The sequence below is a fragment of the Actinia tenebrosa genome, unplaced genomic scaffold, assembly GCF_029948245.1.
Source record: "Actinia tenebrosa isolate PJP-AT-01 unplaced genomic scaffold, QUT_ActTen_1.0 PGA_scaffold1__47_contigs__length_23844297, whole genome shotgun sequence".
Lineage (NCBI taxonomy): Eukaryota > Metazoa > Cnidaria > Anthozoa > Actiniaria > Actiniidae > Actinia > Actinia tenebrosa.
Window position 1 is genome coordinate 6,850,673 of NW_028292578.1, and position 22,268 is coordinate 6,872,940.

The following is a 22,268-nucleotide window of genomic DNA, read 5'->3' on the forward strand; positions in this document are numbered from 1 at the left end:
TGATTTTCACATGTATTTCAATAGCCTTAAGCCACCACAGGCAGCCCAAACAAGGTTCCTGTGTATGGTTTATAAGGAAATGTATGGGAGTTATGATAAAGTTACGAAAATAAAATGTTTCACTCAACAATTTGCCTCAAAACTTGCTACAGTTGTTGCTTTTTCCTTGTTCAGTCTTCTGGAGAAGTTTCAGCGCGATTTGAGGCCGTTTAGTGGGTTTTTTCAAAATCTGCTCTTCTCTACCTAAATAGGTATTTTGGCAAATTGTTGAGTGAAACATTTTATTTTCGTAACTTTATCATAACTCCCATACATTCCCTTATAAACCATACACAGGAACCTTGTTTGGGCTGCCTGTAAAGCCACAAGCTTAGATTTTCAGCATCAATACCTTAAAGATCCTCTAACTCACTCGTATTATTTGCAGTAGCAGTAATATGCGTGTCGTCGGCATACATACCAGGGGTGGTGCATTCTAAGCAGTTGGGAAGATCATTAATATATATCAGAAACAATAAGGGGCCTAAAAGAGACCCTTGAGGTACACCTGACTCAATAGCCTTGAACTAAGAAAAGGTATTATTGACATAATACAAACACAAAAATTAATACATAAATTCGTAATAAAATATTATTACAGTCAGTCAATTCAGTAGTCATATTAGACAGTATTTCAGTCAGTCAGTATCTCAGTCAGTCAGTATTTCAGTCAGTCAGTATTTCAGTCAGTCAGTATCTCATTCAGTCAGTATTTCATTCAGTCAGTATTTCAGTCAGTCAGTATTTCAGTCAGTCAGTATCTCAGTCAGTCAGTATTTCAGTCAGTCAGTATCTCAGTCAGTCGGTATTTCATTCAGTCAGTATTTCATTCAGTCAGTATTTCAGTCAGTCAGTATTTCAGTCAGTCAGTATTTCAGTCAGTCATGTCAGTCGGTCAATTAAACAGTTAATCATTTCATGTCCGTTCATTACAGTAGTCATTCATTACAGTCATTCATGTCAGACAGTCAGCCATGTTAGGCTGCATTTATAATGCATGTATGGCAGAGGGGGGACAGGTGAAAATTAGGGGGGATCGGGAACATTTTGATAGGAAAAAGGGGCAATGGGCAAATTTTCATCCGAAAAATGGGGGGGGGGGGTGCACAATATTCTGAAGAAGCTACAAGCCTTGCTTAGGGGGATCGTATTTTTTTGCATGACTTTAAGGGGGGTGTTAAGAATTATTCTCAACATTTCAAATGTTCACCTACCCACCCCCTCCCCCCCCCCCCTCCCCCCACACACACACACACCCCTCTGCCATACATTAAAAACGCAGGCTTAAGTCAGCCAATCAGTTAGGCCTAGGGCAAACGTCGAACTTTCCATGAACCGAACTCATAAAAAACAATGGATATCAGGTGATAATGAGGCGGCATTCTTTGATGTAATTAAGTTCGGCGCATGGAAAGTTCGACGTTTGCCCTAGGCCTAAGTCCGTCATATCAGTCATTATTTATCTCCTGGGGGAGGGCTTGGAGGATGTTTATTTCAGTATCATAAAGATTAACTGTTCACCCCCTCCTACTTGAGGCTATATTTTTCCATGTCTCCGCCTTCACTAATGGTTGCTAGTCTCTCCGCTTTGATCTATATTGATGTTTATAAAATATTCGAAATAACGTACACGCTGATTGGCTGGCTAAAGTGTTTAGTATCAGAGGGCAGAGACACGCTTGCGCAAAATCGTTTAAAAACATTTCATAAGAGCAATATAAAAGGCTGCTTATGTATCTGTACTGTGATATAAACACTTTGGGAGCTGTAAGGCGGATACACTATATTTATTGAATTTAAGGAATTTTTAACGCTGGGAGCTGTAGAGCAAGAGAGAAGCAAGTTAGGTTTGGGTTGTTTGGGCTCCCTGTGGCTGTGATCCAGACTTCTTCGGTCTCGTTATCACAGGCAACCCATGCGTGTAAACTGCCTGATCTCTCAGGTTGATCAATAATGGCGGCCTTCATAGGCAATCTGTTTTGTCGAATTAGTAGTTTATATGGAGTCAAAGTCGGTTCTGTTCAAGCCTTGTTCAACGGAAGAACGTTGATTAGGTTTATCAGGGCCACGCCAGTGATAAAAGGTAAAAACCATACGTTTGATTTACCCAGCTAGAAAGGAGTCATTGGGTCTTGTCTTCATAGCTAGTACAAGTAGCTAAACTAACTTAGATTGATAAGGATTGATAGCAGGTTATTAATGAAAAAAATACATAATGTATCAATGCAAAAAGATAGAAGAATGACGTGTTATATATCATAATAACTGTAGGTGGTGGACCAACTCAAGTACTGATGCCAGCACTATCACCAACCATGGAAGAAGGTACTATAGTTACATGGTTAAAGGAAGAAGGAGATCCTATTAATCCTGGTGATGCTTTATGCGAGATAGAAACAGACAAGGCAACCATTACTATGGATACAGAGGAAGAAGGCATTCTAGCAAAGATCTTAGTCCCTTCTGGCAGTGAAAAAGTGAAAGTCAATAACCCAATAGCACTGATAGTGGAAGAGGGAGAAGACCATACAAAAGTCAGTATTCCAATAAGTAGTGAAAGTAAGTATAAAAATATATTAAGTATTAAAGGACCATTCATTATATAGGGGGGGAGGGGTGTTAAAAGGTTTTTTCCTACAACACACTATTGGAATGGCCAATATTTCTGTAACCCTCTGTTTAATAGTACGCAGTGGTTATTTGTAACATTTTGAAGCCCCCTCCCCCCTCATATATTACTAATCAGTTATTTTAAGAATCCTCCTCCTCCTCCGATGAATGATGAATGGTCCTTAATTTGATAAGACTTTGACTTCAATTAATATTCTCACAACTAACTTGGTTCGTAATAATATGATCTTTTATGAGGATTACCAAGTGTTGGAGGAGAAGAAAACAACCAAATGCTAGAGGATGAAAACATGCAGAGTTCAACACTATCCTTGTCACCTGCTGTAAGGTTTCTGATAGATACAAACGGCCTTGATGCCAAACTCATTCCAGCATCTGGGCGTGGTGGCCGTATCCTCAAGGGTGACATCCTTATGTATTTGTCAAAAAGTGAAAGTATGACAAGTGATATTAAAGAGCAAACAAAAACAGCAGCTCAGGTGCCCATAGCTAGACAACAAGTACCTCCCATTATGGGTAAGGACCTTTCTTATACCAATTCTTATCAAGCATCAATATTATGGCAATTCATTTTTGTAGGATATTTATGTTAGACTCATGCAATTCATACTCATGCATAACCGCCACCCAGTTAGCTCAATTGGTAAGAGCGTCGGTCTATTGTGCGGAAGGTCGTGGTTCAAGCCTCGGCCGGACCAACACTCAGGGTCTCAAAATAACTGAGGAGAAGGTGCTGCCTTTGTAATTATATCTGCAAACGGTTAGACTTTCAAGTCTTTTCAGACAAGGACTTAAAACCGTAGGCCCTGTCTCCCAACCCTTCCTAACCTACAGTAAATGGGGGACACAAAAGAACCACTAAGGACGTAAAAAGAACCCCTGGCAGTGACCACCCTCCACTTCATACTAACCATCTCTCATGCTTGTGAATTGCATAATAAGCAAATCTGTCATTCACAACTCCGTGTAAGGCACCTTTGATTATATCCACATAGGAAAGGGCGCTATTTAAATCATAACCATCATCATCATCATCATCATCATCAACACTGAACTGTATCTTAAAGGAACAGCTGCAGGCAAACATGTATAATTAGAATTATTTTGCATTCACTAAATTATTATTATCTGGTAGCTCAATTATATTTTTATTGTTTATAGATAAACCAAAGCCAGTTTCCTCTGCTAAATCATCCATCCCGCACACCAGATACAGTGACATTCCAAACACTGTCATGCGGACCACCATTGCTAAGAGACTAACAGAATCAAAAATGACAATACCACATGTATATGCATCAGTAGAATGTGTGATGGATAACTTGCAGCTAGTGAGATCACATTTACAAGAAAAGAACATCAAGGTAGCAATACTAGTACCAGCAGAGGAACTTCTTTAACTCCCCTCTATTAACCTAACCTCTAACCCTAACCTCTATTATTAACTATGGTAATAGTTCTAATTATTTCATGACAACCCTGTTTGTTAACTTATCTCATCATCCCTATTCACCTACTTATTTATAGCTTAATTGAGAATCTTTTGTGATTTTGATCAAAAGGTTTCAGTGAATGATCTGATAGTGAAGATTGCTGGAGTGACAATGCGGCAAGTCCCAGAAATGAATGCTATATGGGATGGTAGAGAAACAAAGTTAATGGAAGAAATTGATATTGCCATTGATGTTGCAATTGATGGAGGTATTATAACCCCTGTTGTTAGAGATGCTGCCAACCTGGATGTATCACAGGTCTCATTGGTTCTCAAGGTAAATGTTGTGATTGTCAAACATATTTGTCAATTAATATTATTACAGTATGTGTCAGGGATTGTCAAACATATTTGTCGATTAATATTATTACAGTATGTGTCAGGGATTGTCAAACATATTTGTCGATTAATATTATTACAGTATGTGTCAGGGATTGTCAAACATATTTGTCGATTAATATTATTACAGTATGTCTCAGGAATTGTCTTCAAACATATTTGTCAATTAATATTATTACAGTATGTCTCAGGGATTGTCAAACATATTTGTCCATTAATATTATTACAATATGTCTCAGGGATTGTCTTCAAACACGTGTCAATTAATTAATCACATCCTTTTCCCACTAGACGGTCGTGTGATTTCGTAATCGCGCATTTGATTTCAGACCAAATTGCACTCCGCTCAGTTCAATTACCATATATTATTACAGTATGTCTCAGGGATTGTCTTCAAACATATGTGTCGATTTATATTATTACAGTATGTCTCAGGGATTGTCTTCAAACATATGTGTCAATTAATATTATTACAGTATGTCTCAGGGATTGTCTTCAAACATATTTGCGATAACTTGTCTTGTAATGTGTTTTATTAAGGATCTGGCTCAAAGGGCGAGAAGTAACAAGCTTCAAGAAGAGGAGTTCCAAGGTGGTTCTTTTACAATATCCAACCTAGGGATGTTTGGTATTACAGAGTTTTTAGCTGTAATCAACCCACCTCAAACTTCTGTCTTGGCTGTGGGTGGTACTCGTCTTTCGTTCACATCAGATGAAGTGATACACAAAGTTATAACTGTCACTCTGTCATGTGATGGTAGAGTTGTAGATAATGAGTTGGCATCAAAATGGCTGGAAGCTTTTAAGAAAAATATTGAAAACCCCACAACTGCTGGATTATGAATAAATGATTTAATGTAGCTAACATACAGTACAGTAGTTGTAATTTTACAAGTGATTATTATAACTAGTGCTTATTAGGGCACTAACTTATCTTATAACTACTACCCTTGTACAGATGTACAGAGTAACGTACTAATTATTTTGTGGGGGGAAACAAATTAGCTGATACAAATTTTGAACTTAAACTTGTGATTTTTATGGTAAAAGATTAGAATTACATTAAGTAACTACATTATGTAAATATATCAAATTAGAGTAGAAATAAAAGGAATCCATGTAGTGAAACAATTACAGTATTTTAATAGTAAGGTTCTGTGATATGTGGTTATTTACTTTAAGTAGATAAATACAGAAGATGAATGATTCGAACTAACACCAACAATTTCATTAAGCTGCTATTTTCTGTAGCAATTTATTTTTCTATACATTCAAGTCATCACTTTCAACTAAAATTAATATAGACATGTAGTTTATGTAGTTATTTACATCAAAGTTTAATTTTTTTTCTCTACTGTACTTGATATTTCTTCCAACTCCCTCCACATACACAGGACTTGACCCAGCGCTGTTCCCAGGTTTTTAGTACTATATTTTGATTTGATGGACCATTTAACTGAGACACACAGCTGCACCTAACAGTCAAACATTAGACAGATTTAAAATAATGCATTTACTAGATATCATAAAATCCTGTTTATACATGTAGGTCCCCTGGCCTCCAGGTATTATAAGCACTTCCAATTATAAGAACACTAGTCTGCTATTACAAATATCCTTCCAGTCATAAAGCCAAACACCCTGAAGGATACATGTATACCAAATTGAGTGCAAGATCAAGGAAAGCAATAATCATTTCCTCTTCATTTCAAACTCTTTTCTTTCCCTCCAGAATATAAGCCCACTACACATAAGCCCATTAAAAAGCCCTTGTGAATGGATATTTCTTAACATCCTTATTTTGTAGCTCTCATCCCATCATTAATTATTAACTTTTTTGATATTACCTTGTGCACTGTTTCAGCGGTATATCTGGTCCTGAATCAATAAAAACTCTTCGTATCACATCCAAATTGTAGGCACTTTCCGGAGCAATAGGAAGTACAGCTGAAGCAAAAGGATGGTAGCTGTGACACACACTTGCACCCATTGGGCGATTGTTGAACTGGTAGACTGATGCTTTAATGGGGCCACTCACTGGCTTACCAATCACACCTTTGATAATGGTTTAACCATAATGAATGTTAGTATATACTAAGATGAGAGTATGTGGACCGCGTGGCACTAATGAAATAGTAGAAGATAATATAGGTAAGTTGTAGTGCTTGGGAACGAGGTTATTCCGGGCGAAAGCCCTTGGAATTAAATTCGGAAAAATTAATTTCTGACCTCGCTGGGATTCAAACCCACGACCTTCGGAATTGTACTACCGATGCTCTACCAGCTGAGCTAGAGGTCAGACTGAGAGCAGGCCGGGGTGAAATAGATGTTAGGTCGCGGTAATTATGATGCAAAGATGAGAGTATGTGGACCGCGTGGCACTAATGAAATAGTAGAAGATAATATAGGTAAGTTGTAGTGCTTGGGAACGAGGTTATTCTACATTATTATTCTAGTATATACTACATGATGTCAAAGAAGTGAATGAACCTTGAACTAATAGTGCATTACTTACCTCTGTTAAGATTAGGTGCTTTCATATTAACAACAAAAAGCTGGTTTGGCAACAGTGGGGATGCCTCTACTACAAAATAAAAGAGTAAACTGATAGAACCATTTACTACACATTATCATCATCCAACAATTATAGCTTACCTGCAAGTCTGTCCTCAATTTCTTGCCCTTCGCCAGGCTGTTTGCTGTGTAACCACATCTTGGTTATAATCTTGAATAACAGTGCTAGCGAGTCTTTCTTATCTTGGATTAAACAAAAACATAAACATGTCAAGTTATTCAGCACTACAGGGTTTGATGGAAAAGGGAATATCTACAGGGATTAGTTCCTTCTTATGGAAGACTATCTGTGTTATTACTAGAAGTAAAACAAGACAACAGTTAGCTTACATCCTTAATATCATAGGTGTGTTAAGGTGGAATTGATTTGCATGAGGCATACTATCAATCAAAATTATCACAACATGTTACAAAATAGTTATATAATTATTGTGAACCATTGTGAACCTGCTGAAGGGGTGATTGATGGTACAATGGATGACATCGTCTGACCCCAAATCTTTATCAACACCAGCATCTCTTTTAGAAGCCCAAGCACCTCTGGATTATGTCCAAGGCTAACCTATTCAATTAAAGTAGAATGTCCTATGAGAACTACTGTTATTGGAAATGATATGATGAATTGAAGGGATATTTACCCCAGGTACAGAGTCCTTGGTATGACGGGTTGTAAATGCAGCAATGACAAACATTGCTAAATCTGTAATCCACTGGATTAATGGATGAACTGCAGTGAGAATGCCTGAAAAATCAGGGATGATTAATTATCAGTGTGTTAAAAAATGGTGGGTGTACATACAATTTATACTGCTGAAAATAATACAGATTGCATTCAGCTTAAAAGCATTGTGCAGCTCGTATCATCATGTACTTGCAAGCATAACTTACCAGCTTCCACAGTGTACTCTTTGCTATCTAGAGACAAGATGACTTTGTCTATATCAACATCAGTGGTTCTTGCTGTACAGACCTCTAAAATTTGTATAATATGCAGTACAGTAAAAAGTTTGGGGCAATATTCCAATAAAAGGATCAAACTTAAATAATGCGTAAAAAAGTTTGGAACTGTACTGAGAGTAAATCTGTCAACAGAGGACTGTGTTCTAGCTTTTTGTGCTGACAATAATATGCTGGCCTTGTTAATCAGCCAGAATGCAATATGGGTATATTATCAAGTAACGGCACAAAGACTAACTTGTTAATTGTTCCATTGTGTTTTGGGTACAAGTTGGTAGTGAGCGAAACAACATAGTGACAGAATACAAAAACTGAGATGCATAGCAATCCATGGCTTGACCAGAACCATCTTTCATACACCTGCAAAGAACCAATATCTGTATGTTGACAAGACATAAGGATGTTTGATTGATTATTGATGATGAAGCCTTACCGGTAGAGACTGGCCTTCACAGCCATCAACTTATGGATCAACATGTGTGGTATGTACTGCTGTAACAGCTGAACCTGATTAAAATCTTCAAGTAACAGCTTGAGAACAGACTCGGCCATATCTATGAAAGATTAAACATGGCCATAAGTATGAACCTTAATCAAAGGAAATGTGTCTACATAAATGTTGAATGTTCTGACTGACCTGCTGGGGCACCAAGATGAGCAGCAACCATGATGTCCCACCATTCCCAACCTGCTACCAGGCAATATTCCATCAAGTCTACAAGATTTCTTTTAAACCTGTTTGGTGGTGTACCCTCTAGAATAAAAAAAACATATTGTCTGTTAATCTTTCAAAATGTTATGACCAGAATATAAGAGCTTGAGAATTAAAGGCAGCATTGCATAAAAATATATTTATATAACAATAATTAATTTTATTCTCGATATTAATATATGTTGCAACATATAATTATTACTCTTCAGCTTTTTATGTACACATATCTTACAAATAATATTGACATTACAGAGACTAGCAGTTGCAGTCTGTTTGTCACTTTGCCCAAAGGATGACCTACGCTTACCAATAGACTTTCCAGTAGTTTAATGGTTATAGAGTCTAACTAGAACATGAAAAGTTGTGGGCTCAAATTCTTTCTGGACCTCAGATTTTTCTGAGATCTCATTTCATACTCCACTAATAACTTTATTTGAAAAAACAAAAAATGCACCAGTATATAACTTTGCATTTATCATGGTGGCCCTCAAAATTAATAATCTAATATAAAGATTAGCATTATATAACAATTTATTCCACCACATAATTATATTACTTTTTACCTGTTGGCTGGATTTTGAAAACAGACAAGTCTCCTGTACAACTAACACCCACCAGACAACATGAACAAGGAGAAAAGCTCATGCAGCACATGGTACCCTGTGTTTGGGTTAGCTGATGTGTTTTGGCCTTCTTACTTGCTGATGGAAAAAATGCATACATCATAAATGTTTGCTATATTCAATGAGATTGAAACAAGAGGGTGACTGTTACAAGATGTGCTTTCTTTAAAGAATGTAGGGAGATTAATACATGCTGTATTATTTCAATTGCTATCTTGTTTCCAGTTGACTGCAAATATTCAGCCAATCAGTGATATTGAATCAACTTGACATGACAAGTGCATCAATCAGTAGGTTTTTCTGCTAACAGATAAATGACATCATTTATCTGATGTCAAATTCACTCAAACCATTATTTCTTTAGTTTTCAAAATGTTTATAAAACAAAATATTGAATTTGGTTAAGATCTTGGCTGCTTTATCTTATTTTATTTATTGTATTACATTTATGTCAAAGCGCAACTCATAAGAAAAAATCAAGATCTTTCCAAGTTACATGTGGCTTTAGGAAAGAAGTTTTACATTATGAATGACAGGTGACTTAAACCAAACTTTTTGTCTGCTGAAATTGACAAGTGGGCTGCATTTCAAAGGAAATGAGTGTAATCAAAAAACTATTGAACTTACGTGGTTCCACTGATTGTATGCCCTTTGCTTGAGACTGGTGTGAACTCATTCGTGAAAGTGTATGGCTGCAATGGAAAAGAATGTCATGGTTAAGTTTACGATGAATGGTTGTTTCAAATCTCAATGGTAAACTACCTTATTTACTCGAATAGACACTGCCCCCGAATAGACGCTTCCCTCAAATAAACACCGCACCTGGGACTAAAAATAGTAATAGACGCCGCATCTACAGTGTGGCATTTATTTGAGGAAATAATAATAATGATAAATAATAAAGAACAAGTATATTTCAAGTTTAAACCAGCAATGGAAATTTATTTTCATTTAGAACAACATTTTTAAGTTCGAAATTACTGTACAAAGAACAAAGTAAGACTATGAATGATATTTTTATTAGATTTGTTACGGTTACCTGTTAAGAAGGTTATCGTATGTCCTTAACTTTGCTATTAAAAAATCTTGTTAAATAAAGTGATTTTTGCATAAAAACCACCCCCAAATAAACGCCGCAGCTGCATCATGAGAAATTAAATGAATGCTGCAGCGTCTATTCCAGTAAATACGGTATAGGCTTGACTTAATGTCATATGATATATTAGTGTATAGGTCATCCTGCACAGTAACATGCTTTTTTTTTTCCATCTGGTTGGCCTAAAAAATGTGTGTTTTGATGAAACTGTTCTGATTGGCTGCAGGAGCAGCTGTTATGTTACTAGATACATAACCTGTTGATAAGTTCTATTCTGTCATCATCATAACTAGCAGCTATTGCTAAAACAGGAAACATCAGGGTCTGTGATACATCGACTGTGACTGGCAATCTTGGTAAGGTTAGTGATATCAATTGAGCACTATCCATATGGGAAGTTAAGCATGACCATCTCTAGAAAGACCAACAACATACATAAACATGACTGGTTTGTAAACACAGGCTGAGTAACCCTGATTAACCCATGATTGTTTTACTTACAAATACAGTGGGCTGGGCTGAAGTTCTGAATGGGACCTGTTGGTATGTAAAGCAAACTTTCTTTCTTTCAAAGATCAATCACTTTGCAGACCCGTAATTTTAAACACAGGCCAATTATAATTGATGCTTTTATAATCATAATGACACTAAAATGACTTTATAATTAACTGGTTTATAGAGCAGTTTTTGTATACATAACCATGAATAGCTCGTTGTGTGAACGTGGTCGTGACACAGCAAGGTATACACCCAGCTAATCACATGTTGCAAGAATTTACTCTCCATCCAATCAACAACCCAAAACCTGGCAAGAACACAGTGCGAACCCCGACACACCAAAGTCACAGCACTGCAAGAATCAGCCAATCAAAATTCTAGAAAATATCACAGTCGCAGCAAGGCAAACATATGTCACTGAGATTTTCACAGTCATATGAAAACTGATCTTTTTGCTTAATATTATTAATAACTTAGTTGGTTACCTTTTGAAACTTTTCAATTCTTTCTTTCCTCATGACCCACTTCTTGATGCAAGTGCCAAAGAGCCCTTAATAGTGACAATAAAATTAAGCTATATTAATTTTTAGTATTGATATCAGTCTTTTTACAACATACTGCCCATGTTTTGTTAGAGATTTAAAGTAATGAGGGGCTCCCAGGATTTCATAATGCAATAACTCCATCTGCACTTTTACTAACCTACAGTGCACACCAGTACAATCTCACCAGAATTCTTTGACAAAAACTGAATCTCACTAACAGTGTACTCTGAAACTGAACACAAACTACATATAAATGTGTATCATATAGATGAACATATAAATTAGTTATATATAATACCAGAAGGCAACAAAACCAAACAATTTAGTAAAGACTGTAACAAAAGAAATTAGTATAGAACGTAAAATAAAAAAATATGCAAACTAAATACACACAAAATAATTAATAATATTTCCCACTCCAACGAAATGCAGGGAGGTGGCAACCCCAGGGTGACATACCTTAGCAGTGACCTGGGGGGGAAGGGGGGGGGGTACTCCCATATATGGACTATACGGGGATGACCCGCTGAACAGGGTATGGTTTTTAGAGCTTCTTGTCATAAACAGGGTATGCAATTTCACTCAAGTTCCAAATTTTTTCCTGAGTTTCTTGTCATATTCAGGGTTTCTACTTTCGAATTGACCGAAACTGGTTACTATGGTCTTCAAAAAGCGATACGCGAGATGACATGATAATTGAAACACGAACTCATTGCAATTAATTATATCTTTTGTCATAAACAGGGTCTACAAATTTGAGTTTTTTTGTCATAAACAGGGTACCCCTCTCAGAATCCCAGCGGAACACCCCTACCCAAATCCTGGCGGAGTACTCCCCTGTCCCCCCCCGGGAGCAGTGAAAGCACTTGTCTCTCACCTAGGTGACCCGGGTTCAATTCCTGGACTCTGCATTGTATGTGAGAAGAATTGTTTGCTGGTTCTTCCCTGTGATTCTAGGGTTTTTCTAAATCCAGTCCATCAATCCACTCTGTAAAACCGCTGTTAATTCCCATTTATTTTCATTTTTTATATTCATTTTATCTTATTTATGTGAAGAGGTGACCAAATTTGGGGGAGGGGGGTGTGTAAATGAGTTGACTAAACTCATCTGATAACATACAGATTATGAAGGTTAAAAAGGTGATGGATTAAAATAATTCCAATGTACCCTTTATCATGATTAATTATTACATGTAACTATTACATCTTACTTTCTTGAAGTTCACTTCTAGAATGTGGAAACAAACAAGGAAGAGAAAATGTCTCAATCTGGCAAGTATCTTTAAGATATTATTAAGGAATATTTTTCATACATTTCAAGAATAAAAATAACTAGTCTTAGATTGGTTGTGTGACTCCATAAGTATAAGTAAGTGTGGGTTTACATTTACATTACAAGTTTACATTTTTATTCCTAGCTAGGAATGGACTATTTTAGTGACAAAGCTAAAGTAGTGATGAATGATCCCTGCCACACAAGCACAAATGAGGGTCTTGCATTTTTTATCCTTTACATTGAAAATAATTGAGAACTTAGAGTTAGATTAACAGAAAATACAAGACTGGAGACTAATGTGAGTCAGGAAATTTTAACTGCAAGATGAAGAGTTTATTAAATGAGCATTACTCACTCCCAGCTGACAGAAGGGTTCATAATTTAATTTTCAAATTTTATCTTAAAAAGGATACTGTTCTGAGATTTGATTTGCATTCTATAAAACTGTACTGAAGTTGATTTCTCCCCATCATTAGCAGCAACTATAACTTTCCCTTCTGTAAATTAAAAAAAAGGAAATTACTCATTGACAATCAACAGGTTAAATATCAAGTCAAGTCTAAGATGTGAAAATTACCCAGCAATATTTTAAAAAATTAATAAATTCGTAACTACTTACGGCTAGTATATGCAAGGTCAGCAAAGGCAACACGCCTCCTAATGGAGGACAAGTTTTTTCTTGCTATTTTAACATCTGGTTTGAGAGTTGTCACACAAAACTGTGCATAGAGACAATAGTTAAATCTCACTTACTCTGGAATCAAATTATTGAACTCTAATTAAACAGTAATGATAAAAGGGTAAATTATACACCGTGAAAAGATGGAAAAACTTACTGACATTTTGGAGTAAAAGGGTAAGAGGTGGTAGAAAGGAGTGTTTATATGATAAGCATAAGACAAAAGAAACCATTGAGAACAAGGTAGGCAAGGAAACAAAAACAAATAATCAAAAGACAAAAGAAAGGGTAACTGTAGTTGAAAGCAAAGCATTCATTAATCCCGTTGGGACTAAGAGTGCCCAAAAGGTAAATAAGCCGCATTTCTTTGGTCTTGCGACAATCATTGTTATCGCCGATAGTCAAAGAAAGACCGAAAACAATGAAGTCAGAAAGAGAATGGTTAGCTGGATTAAAATGGCGGGAAACTGGTTTGGTGGGATCGTTATTGCAAATATCATAAAGATGATTGCAAATGCATTCATCTTACCAGACCACTTTCTGTTACTGCAACCCATCCATCTTGAGCTTTACCACCAAATTCTGTATAAGGAGGTTTGTTACTGCTTGACTTAAACTGTTCTTCGAACGATCGTTTGCTTGCATGATCATCTGAACTGGAGGGACTAAACATGACCTATTATTAAAAATCAAAATGATTGTAATTAATATTGTACATTACAGTTTAATATGCTCAAGCCTAATATCTGAATATAATAATATTTCATGAGGATTAAATTAAGTAAATTGATACTGTGGTTTAATTTTCTCCAAGAAAGATTCAAAAAATACATTTTAAAAATTACATTGATTAAACGAATAACAAAATAGTTCAACTTTTGTTACCTTAATGCCATTATCTATCCATGAAACAGCTACAAGCCGTTCTCCTTCACCAACATTTGCTGTAGCTTTGCATTGCCAGTCATTAACAAGATTATCCTTTTGAGTTAACATGTACATTTAATCCTTAATTGCTTAATATCATGTGTACTGTGTTAATGATAAATACTTATAACATAAACTTCTGAATTATAATAGCAATATACCTTCATTGTCCACACATTACATTGTCCTTGCAAATCAACCGAAAGCAACCTTGCTCCTGTGCTGTCCCAAACAATCTTCTGAATCAACTCTTTGTGATGGGAATCAAAGCTAATAACAAAATCAACCAAGTAATAACTTCATGTGGCTCAATACCCCTGTCAATAATATTGGAGCCTGATAAATATATAGGCTTAGAGCAAGATTTGAACAAATGCCCTCTGTTTTGTTATACTGGTAATGCCTAACAAACATGTTACAAGCACAATTCTTACCTACAAACATCCCAAGGAGTGTCAGGGTCTAATATATGTAATGCATTGTACAAACATTTCCTGAAACAATAACACAATAATGCAATGACTTAGATGATCTTGCTTCCATCAAGCATGGAATATTGTTGGAATAAAATAACTAAAAGTCCAAGTAATACAAACAAAATATAATTATACAGTTAATAAGGGATAGTAAGGGGTATTCATGATTCCAATTTTGAACTTTTTTCTACATTAGTATTAATTTAATAATAATTATCATTTCCATGCCAGCATATTCACCATCCAGTTAACTCGGCTACACTTACTTGTCATTATTATCTTGTATTTTCTTGTATCCTGAGGTGAATGCTATCAAGTTTCTATGAGACCAACTAACTGTAACCTTACCACATGCATCTCTGTTTATTATAAGAATGAAATGAGAATTAAATACACCAAATGTGAATTACAGTATATGATCATGAGTGCTTTACTGAAGCTAGTAGACCCAGCGTACTTAATCAATGACAATCAATTATAGGAAATTGATGACCACTGAACAAACGGATAAATATTTGTGCGTGGATTATTTTATGAATTATACACCTTAGTTACTAGAAGATGATATAAGATAATATAGCACTATGCTAATATTTCAAAAGACATGTAACTCTTGAAGTTATAATCTGTTTATTTCGTAATAACGTATTTAGGTATCTGTGTATCACTGATTAATTTATCGCTGTTTTATTATGGATTTGAATGGAAATTTTAGGGAGAAAGACAAGCAATCAGAAATCCATATCAACTGATGGTACAGTGTAATTGATATCAATCGAAGGATGACAATCAATATTATGTTAATGATGGATTACCAATCCAGGGTTGTCAATAAAAATTTTGGTAGGCAGTTATGAAATTCCAATAGGCAGTAAACCAGAAATCACTGGAGCATATAATCGAGACATACTTTGTCACTAGTCTCACCGTTCCCGCAAAAATTCAAGATGGTGGACAACCATCATTGTAGTTTCGATTGTGTTGCAGTTTTCGTAGTACAGCAACAAAGATAGGTCTAAAATTTATTTTATTCACACATTTTACTAGTTTAAAGAACTTTACTCAAGATTTACAATACATTGGGAAGTGGCTGAGTAGGCGGCTGAGTTAATGAGAGAATTGAGAATTGGCTGAGTAGACGGCTGAGTTCTACTTCTACTTTATTAATTGATAAAGCATATTTTACACATCACATCAATATAAATAAATAGCTAATATATAAATAGATATAAAATAGTATATAAAACTTATAAAATAAATGAATAAAATAAATAATTCAAATTCAAATTCAAGTCTATAAATAATAAATATGAAATTGAAATCATCTTTATAAATAATAAATAATCTAATCTAATCTAAAATTTCTTAAAACCACCAACCATTTTCAATGAGGTGCTCACGCAGAGCGGCCTGAAATTTTATATCATCCGATATTAACAATAACTCCAGGAAGTCTATTCCATTAATTGATCGCCCAAGGAAAGACACTATTTGCATGCTGATTACGATTTGAATGTGGTTGTAAAAAGGTCATAGAGTTACCTTCTCTTGAGATGCGAGGTACATGTAGAGGAGTAAGTTGAGCTAAGTGAGAGAATTGGGAATTGGCTGACTAGGCGGCCGAATTAGCAAGAGTAGATGGCGGAATCTGCCGGTTGTTGGCTTCTATTGACAACCCTGCTAATCAATAAAAGGTAACAACTATGTGTGTCATCGATTGATTATCGATTCCAATATTAATCAATTGATTGACATCGACTTATATCAATTAGCATCGACTGGTATCAGTTACCTTAAAACTACAGACTGACTGTACCAATCAAAATCTATTTCAAGATAAGACATATTTAGAAGTGATTATTTTTAAATCAAGGTAAAGGATCTCTTATCTTTACAATTTAATATATATTATAATTTCAGGATCACTGAATTCAAAAGATATATTTTCAACACTCCTTACTTACCTCTGTGACTTCTTCGCAGTTTCCCATACAGTAGAGTATAATAAATCCATAATTGGAAACCATCAAAATGATCCCTAACGTTTAATTCTTTTGAAAACCTGTTGTAATCATCACATTACCTTCGAGCCGTTCACTCCATCCGCATTCTTGAATAGGGACAGTAATAGTTCGTGTTATGTTCACCAAATACAACAAACCGCTGACCATCATATATCGAGGATATTTTCAATGACGTCATATTATGCTCTGTTGTGTTCCGGAATGTGACATTGCATTTGGAGTCAAGTTTTGATGATTTTTACAACCATTTTACTTAAATAGAGCAGGATATTAAAGAAAATGTTTTTTCCATTCGAAAAAATTTATTTTAGCCTCGATTATTTGTTTTGGTATTGCGCAAGTAGAAACCGCCGTAAAAAATCAAGTAAAAAATCAAAGCTAAATCCAATATAAATACTGATCCTATTGGCTGGTTAGTTATTAAGTTATCTGACATCGTTGACTATTATCCAATCAGTAACCCTGTTCTATTGCATTCAACAAGTTGTCTATAAACTTTGTAAATAAGTGTTATTTTAGTGCTTTCCTGGGAACTGTTTTCATTATTATAATCGAAAGATTCAATCAGTCTTAGTGGAGAACAAGTTTATTAAAAGATTTTTCCAAGCATGGCCTTAGATCTCACCACAGCTGATGTATACCAACAGGCTTCAGTAATCGGTCAAGACATAGAAAAGATTATTGATCGATACGGTCATGAAGCCGTTCTTGATCTTATGCCGAGAGTCGTGCAAGTTCTTGAAGAACTGGAACTTCTCGTTTGTGAAAGGGAAAAAGAAAAGCTTGAGATTGCAGAATTAAAGATGGAAAATGAACGCCTATATTTCGAGATTAAACGAGAAGCTTGTCAAAGACGTAAGCTCGAAGAGGTAAAAGTCAACTCTTTCTTGATGCTCACTTCGCGATCATTAAAGGGGTACAATTAAATATAGCACAACAATACAATATAACACTCGCATGATTCAATACATGATTCAATAACGATCAATTAACTTAATATCATCCCACACTGAGGAATTAAGGTTATTTTACCTTTTAAGGTTCGTGATAATGAAAACATAAATTTAACAAACGCCACGTCGTTTGTTTGCTCAAGGAACCAAAAAAAACCACACAAGATGAAGCTATAAGGCTGCGTTCATAATGTATGGCAGAGGGGGGATGGGGGGGAAGGTGAAAGGAGGATAGGCAAATTTTTATCAGAAAAATGGGGGGGATGCACAATTTTTGGAAGAAGCTACAAGCCTTGCTTAGGGGGAATCGTATTTTCTTGCATGACTTTAAGGGGGAGGGGTGTTAAGAATTATTCTGGACATCTCAAATTTTCACCTGCCCCCCCCCCCCCCCCCCCGCCATACATTATGAACGCAGCTTAAGCTGCTTTTTTCCCAAGAAATCTTAGAAACGTTTGCGCATGCGTGCATCTCGGCACGTTTTCTAATAAGAATTTTGAAGAGTTTGAGTGAGAAAATAAATGTTTGTTTTCTCCAAGTATACAAAAAAGTTCCAGAGTATACTTTTTCCAGACCAAGATACTGTTTCAACAAACACGAGATGAAAGAATTAGCCTTAAGTTTCAATGGATACTAAGTTTTGGTATTTTGTAAAGTCCAATTTGTCAGGTATGTTTGAAAGTCAAATTTACATATGTTTTGACTAATTTGCATACGGATTCAGAGCATGCACAGAACATTTGAAAACAAAGGACTATATTGTGAAATATATTGATAAGCAATTAATATTAATTAATTAAGCAATATTAATTATAAATTCTCACAGTAGTTTATTGTTGCTAACATGGGATACCTGTAGTCCATTTTCCAAAGAGGTCTGTCTTTCTATTAACGTCTGTCATATTTTTTTAGCAATTTGCATTTACATTTAAAAATAGATATTGATTCATAATTTGCACCAATGTAAAGGAACTGTTTCATGCTTGTAAAGATGGCGAACTAAAGAGGCTAAAATCAATGGTTGATAAACTTCAAGAAGAGAACAAAAGATTGAGAATGGAATACGAAGTGTCAGCAAATGAGAGACCAGGTAATTATAGATTGATAGTATAATTTTAGACTGTATGGTTTTGCGAGCTGTGATTGGTCGAACAACTAGTGATTCTGAGACAATAGTCACTGAGAGTGGTGATAATAAGGTTTTCCAAAGTTTCCCAGAGCAGAAGTAATACCAAAATCCTGAATTCCATCTTTTCTCTGATATTCAAGTCTAAAATTATACTAAAACAATTATTCACCTCAGGCTCAGTGAATATGGGGAATATTTACCTTGCTGCTTGAAGACTCATGGCTCAATAAATATTCACTGATAATCACTTAGGCTTCAGCAAATTATTGTTAAATAGTTGAATAGATGATCATATCAATCAAATGACATCAATCTGGACATTTGTTTGTTAGTCACTACCTATGTAAGTGCGCCAGGTGATGCAGAAGTAATGCAAAAAATGAAAGAAACTATTGACACTCAACGGGATGTAATACGCAGTAGAAATCTGGAAATCGAAAGTCAAAAAGCAGATGTTGAAGCAGTAAGTACATTGTGAATTTCCATATGTGTGAGCAATTCCTATTATTGCCTTTAGTTGAAGTAAAAATATTCAGATTTATGCTGCATATTCATGGTTTCTAGTATACCCATGACACACCCACCCCATCCCCCTCTCATTCCTAATGACCTTGTCAGGGGCAGATCCATCCAAAAATATAAGGGGGACTTGACCAAATTTTCAGAATTGAGTCTTTAAATAGTGAATAGTTGATTGTGAAAATAATTCATCAGGTCTTTGAGATACGAAGGTTTATATTTCCAATATGTTAATGACTATGACATAACATAAGGGATTTGAGTTATTTTGTGGCAACTTTTGATATTGAATGCTGGACATTTTTTGAAAACAAATTTGTAAGAACCTTTACGTGAGTCACGAGTAAAAGGGTGATGCTTTTAAAATACTGTATTCCAGAACGAGTGCAGTGTTGTATATTAAATGATCCCTTATGTTACGTCATAGTCATTAACATATTGGGGATAAAAGCCTTCATAACTTAAAGACCCCACATTCAAATGATGAAATATTTTCACAATCAACTATCCACTATCTAAAGAATCAATTCTGAAAGTATTGTGCAAAGGCTTATAAGCACTTTAAGTAACGTCTCATTTTACTGTAAATCCATTACTTTGATCAAGTAAAACTATATGTACGTGGCTACAGCCCCCTGCCCCTCCCTAAATGTACCCCTGAATGTATTCGTATTATATTATAAGCATGTGTTTGGGGGATGGGAGAGAGGAAAGACTTCCTGTGTTACATGTACATCTGGATTGTATTATATTTCTCTTCATGATTTAATGACTTTGAACAACAAAATGTTTTTAGATGGAGGAACAAATTGAAAGATTAGCAAACATTAATGAATCTTTGAGGAAAAACCTTGCTGTACAACAGTCAAGAATGAATGGACTGGCTAAAGAAAAGGCAGAGCATGAAGCTGAGTTGAAAATCCTTAAATTAGAACTCAGTGAACAAGAAGCAGAGTACCAAGGGGTGGATGGAGAAAGAAAGTGTTCAGATGGTGATGTTGACAGTTTTATAGAAGATGATTTTGCCAAAATGGATGTCCAGCTTCATCAGAAAGCTGAAAAACATGCTGAGGACCTTCACAATGGAAAAGAAGTTAGCAAGAGAGAAAATGTTGCTGACAAGGAAAAAACACTTGATCAGAACAATGAAAATGCAGAGTCTTCGACAAAAACATTGGAAAGAGATCCAAACAGACCTCGATACACTAGAGCAGAATTTCAAGAAATACTAGCAGAACGAAACAAATTTAAAGAAGAAGTATTTTTTCTTAAAGAAGATTTGTCTTGCTACATCTCTGAGTAAGTAGATCGACCAGTTTCTTTTATATGTGGCTCTAGTCTATATGTGGCAGTCGATCAAAACTGATGTGAGTTTGAACAGAGCCCACCAAATGTTATTGAAGAACTATCGCAAAACCAATTACAAGAAAAAGATTCTTAGCTATTTTTGTTAAACCTTATTTTTGTTTTCTTGTTCTATTTTCTAGAGATGAAAAGAAAGCAGAGATAAATCCTGAAAAGAGTCCCAATACGCAAAGAAAATGCGAGGAATCTGGAATCTCAAAGATGTAAGTAATACTTTTATGCCTGGTTTGGTAACCCAACCAGAGGAATTGCCATTTCTGTTGTCTGTTGTAGCAAATATACCCCTAATACCTAGATCACTATACATCCCTCTGCAAAGGGGCGACTAACTTGGTATCCCTTACTGGACAAAGTTTTGATCAGATACAAGCTAGCTTACTGATACACACTACTTTGTACTTTAGTTTCAGCATCTTCTCATCTCGCAAAACCAACACCTTATGAAGCACAGACTAATCGGCCGTTGAATGGATATTTTTTAATGCGGTTACTGGTAAAACTATATTATACATAATAATAGAATAGATAACCAAGTGTGGGAAGCATGCTGAATTTCAATTCTTAAAAAGTGTTTCTTAAGAGCAAATCATGATTAATATTTTGACGCATTTGGAATTATATATTTGTTGTTAGGATGTTATGGGAATCAGAGGTAGAATGTTCAGACTTTTAGGGGTTCTATTTGTTGTGTGTGTGTTTTTAACACCAAACAGGTTCGTCGTGCAATAATGTTAGGCTATATGACCATGATCAGTTTTATAAATAAATCATGTGTAATGGCCGGGATGTCTCATTATGTTAACCCAGATCACTAATACATGGTCCGATCGATGGAGGCGAGAGTGGTAAATAATAAGTTTAAAAGGGAAAAAATAATGACAAATATAAGGGACACCTACCTGTAATAATGTATCAAAGCAACCAATATCTAATCGTTAACATGTATAGTTTAGTATAGTATCCACCCTGTAGTCATGTGACAAGTTTGAAAATATTTTCCAAAAACATACTATTTTTGAAAAAAGAAAAAGATTTTAAATGATGAGTTATTTTTTTTATTAAAAAAGAAATAAACAAGCTTAATAGAAACTTAATGCGTTTATATTTTAAATCATTAACGCCCTCGGTGCACGTGTGTATCGGTGATGCGTGTGTATGTGACGTATGGTGAACACTGACGGGCAGCGTGACAATCCTGTGCGCTGAATTGCTTGATGGTTTTAACGGTGCATGTTGTTCCGTAAACGCAATGAGACGATACGACGATAAATATAAATGAGACGATAAATATATCCCACCCTACCTGGCACAATGTGCAGTTTATTAACCTCACATATACGATGTACAAAGAACAGAACACAGCACCAAAGAACAGCGCCGTCGGTAATTATGAGCAAAACCCTTGTGGAGCAGC

The 22,268-nt window shown here is 35.5% G+C and overlaps 3 protein-coding genes and 1 non-coding gene across 5 annotated transcripts; 2 read left to right on the forward strand and 2 right to left on the reverse strand.

Moving 5' to 3' along the window:
- The first annotated feature begins 1,942 nt into the window (after window positions 1-1,942).
- On the forward strand, window positions 1,943-5,366 carry LOC116290734 (pyruvate dehydrogenase protein X component, mitochondrial). Its single transcript, XM_031697838.2, has 6 exons — window positions 1,943-2,122; window positions 2,311-2,598; window positions 2,908-3,186; window positions 3,832-4,034; window positions 4,233-4,439; window positions 5,042-5,366. Exons 1-6 carry the CDS (start codon window positions 1,993-1,995, stop codon window positions 5,342-5,344), a joined length of 1,410 nt encoding a protein of 469 aa, XP_031553698.2. The 5' UTR covers window positions 1,943-1,992; the 3' UTR covers window positions 5,345-5,366.
- On the reverse strand, window positions 5,335-16,997 carry LOC116290710 (mediator of RNA polymerase II transcription subunit 16). 2 transcript variants are annotated; one of them, XM_031697815.2, is made up of 25 exons: window positions 16,829-16,997; window positions 15,131-15,223; window positions 14,823-14,882; window positions 14,550-14,658; window positions 14,347-14,442; window positions 13,991-14,137; window positions 13,402-13,501; window positions 13,196-13,279; window positions 12,718-12,786; window positions 11,664-11,738; window positions 11,447-11,511; window positions 10,965-11,000; window positions 10,720-10,877; window positions 9,995-10,059; window positions 9,308-9,445; window positions 8,670-8,786; window positions 8,466-8,586; window positions 8,271-8,392; window positions 7,964-8,047; window positions 7,714-7,817; window positions 7,523-7,637; window positions 7,157-7,258; window positions 7,017-7,085; window positions 6,349-6,556; window positions 5,335-5,976 (listed from the first exon to the last, which is right to left on the reverse strand). In XM_031697815.2, the coding sequence occupies exons 1-25, from the start codon at window positions 16,876-16,878 to the stop codon at window positions 5,853-5,855; spliced, it is 2,511 nt and encodes an 836-aa protein (XP_031553675.1). In that variant the 5' UTR covers window positions 16,879-16,997; the 3' UTR covers window positions 5,335-5,852. The 2 variants fall into 2 exon arrangements, with proteins under 2 accessions (XP_031553675.1, XP_031553679.1); XM_031697819.2 differs by lacking the exon at window positions 10,965-11,000.
- Trnac-aca (transfer RNA cysteine (anticodon ACA)) lies at window positions 6,726-6,800 on the reverse strand. The gene has a single exon. It is a non-coding gene; the product is annotated as a tRNA-Cys (tRNA).
- Window positions 16,998-17,381: 384 nt separating the features above from the next.
- On the forward strand, window positions 17,382-21,948 carry LOC116290751 (RILP-like protein 1). Its single transcript, XM_031697860.2, has 6 exons — window positions 17,382-17,757; window positions 18,811-18,931; window positions 19,303-19,433; window positions 20,286-20,788; window positions 20,977-21,057; window positions 21,259-21,948. Exons 1-6 carry the CDS (start codon window positions 17,497-17,499, stop codon window positions 21,296-21,298), a joined length of 1,137 nt encoding a protein of 378 aa, XP_031553720.2. The 5' UTR covers window positions 17,382-17,496; the 3' UTR covers window positions 21,299-21,948.
- Window positions 21,949-22,268: the final 320 nt, after the last annotated feature.

Coding starts and splice junctions, on each gene's coding strand:
- LOC116290734 (XM_031697838.2), top strand. CDS start 1,993: ATGGCGGCCTTCATAGGCAATCTGTTTTGTCGAATTAGTAGTTTATAT. Junction 2,123..2,310: donor GGCCACGCCAGTGATAAAAG/GTAAAAACCATA, acceptor TAATAACTGTAG/GTGGTGGACCAACTCAAGTA. Junction 4,035..4,232: donor TACAAGAAAAGAACATCAAG/GTAGCAATACTA, acceptor TTTGATCAAAAG/GTTTCAGTGAATGATCTGAT.
- LOC116290710 (XM_031697815.2), bottom strand. CDS start 16,878: ATGGATTTATTATACTCTACTGTATGGGAAACTGCGAAGAAGTCACAG. Junction 13,280..13,401: donor TGACCTTGCATATACTAGCC/GTAAGTAGTTAC, acceptor TTTAATTTACAG/AAGGGAAAGTTATAGTTGCT. Junction 12,787..13,195: donor GCAAATCAAATCTCAGAACA/GTATCCTTTTTA, acceptor AATATCTTAAAG/ATACTTGCCAGATTGAGACA.
- LOC116290751 (XM_031697860.2), top strand. CDS start 17,497: ATGGCCTTAGATCTCACCACAGCTGATGTATACCAACAGGCTTCAGTA. Junction 18,932..19,302: donor GTCAGCAAATGAGAGACCAG/GTAATTATAGAT, acceptor TTTGTTTGTTAG/TCACTACCTATGTAAGTGCG. Junction 20,789..20,976: donor TTGTCTTGCTACATCTCTGA/GTAAGTAGATCG, acceptor TCTATTTTCTAG/AGATGAAAAGAAAGCAGAGA.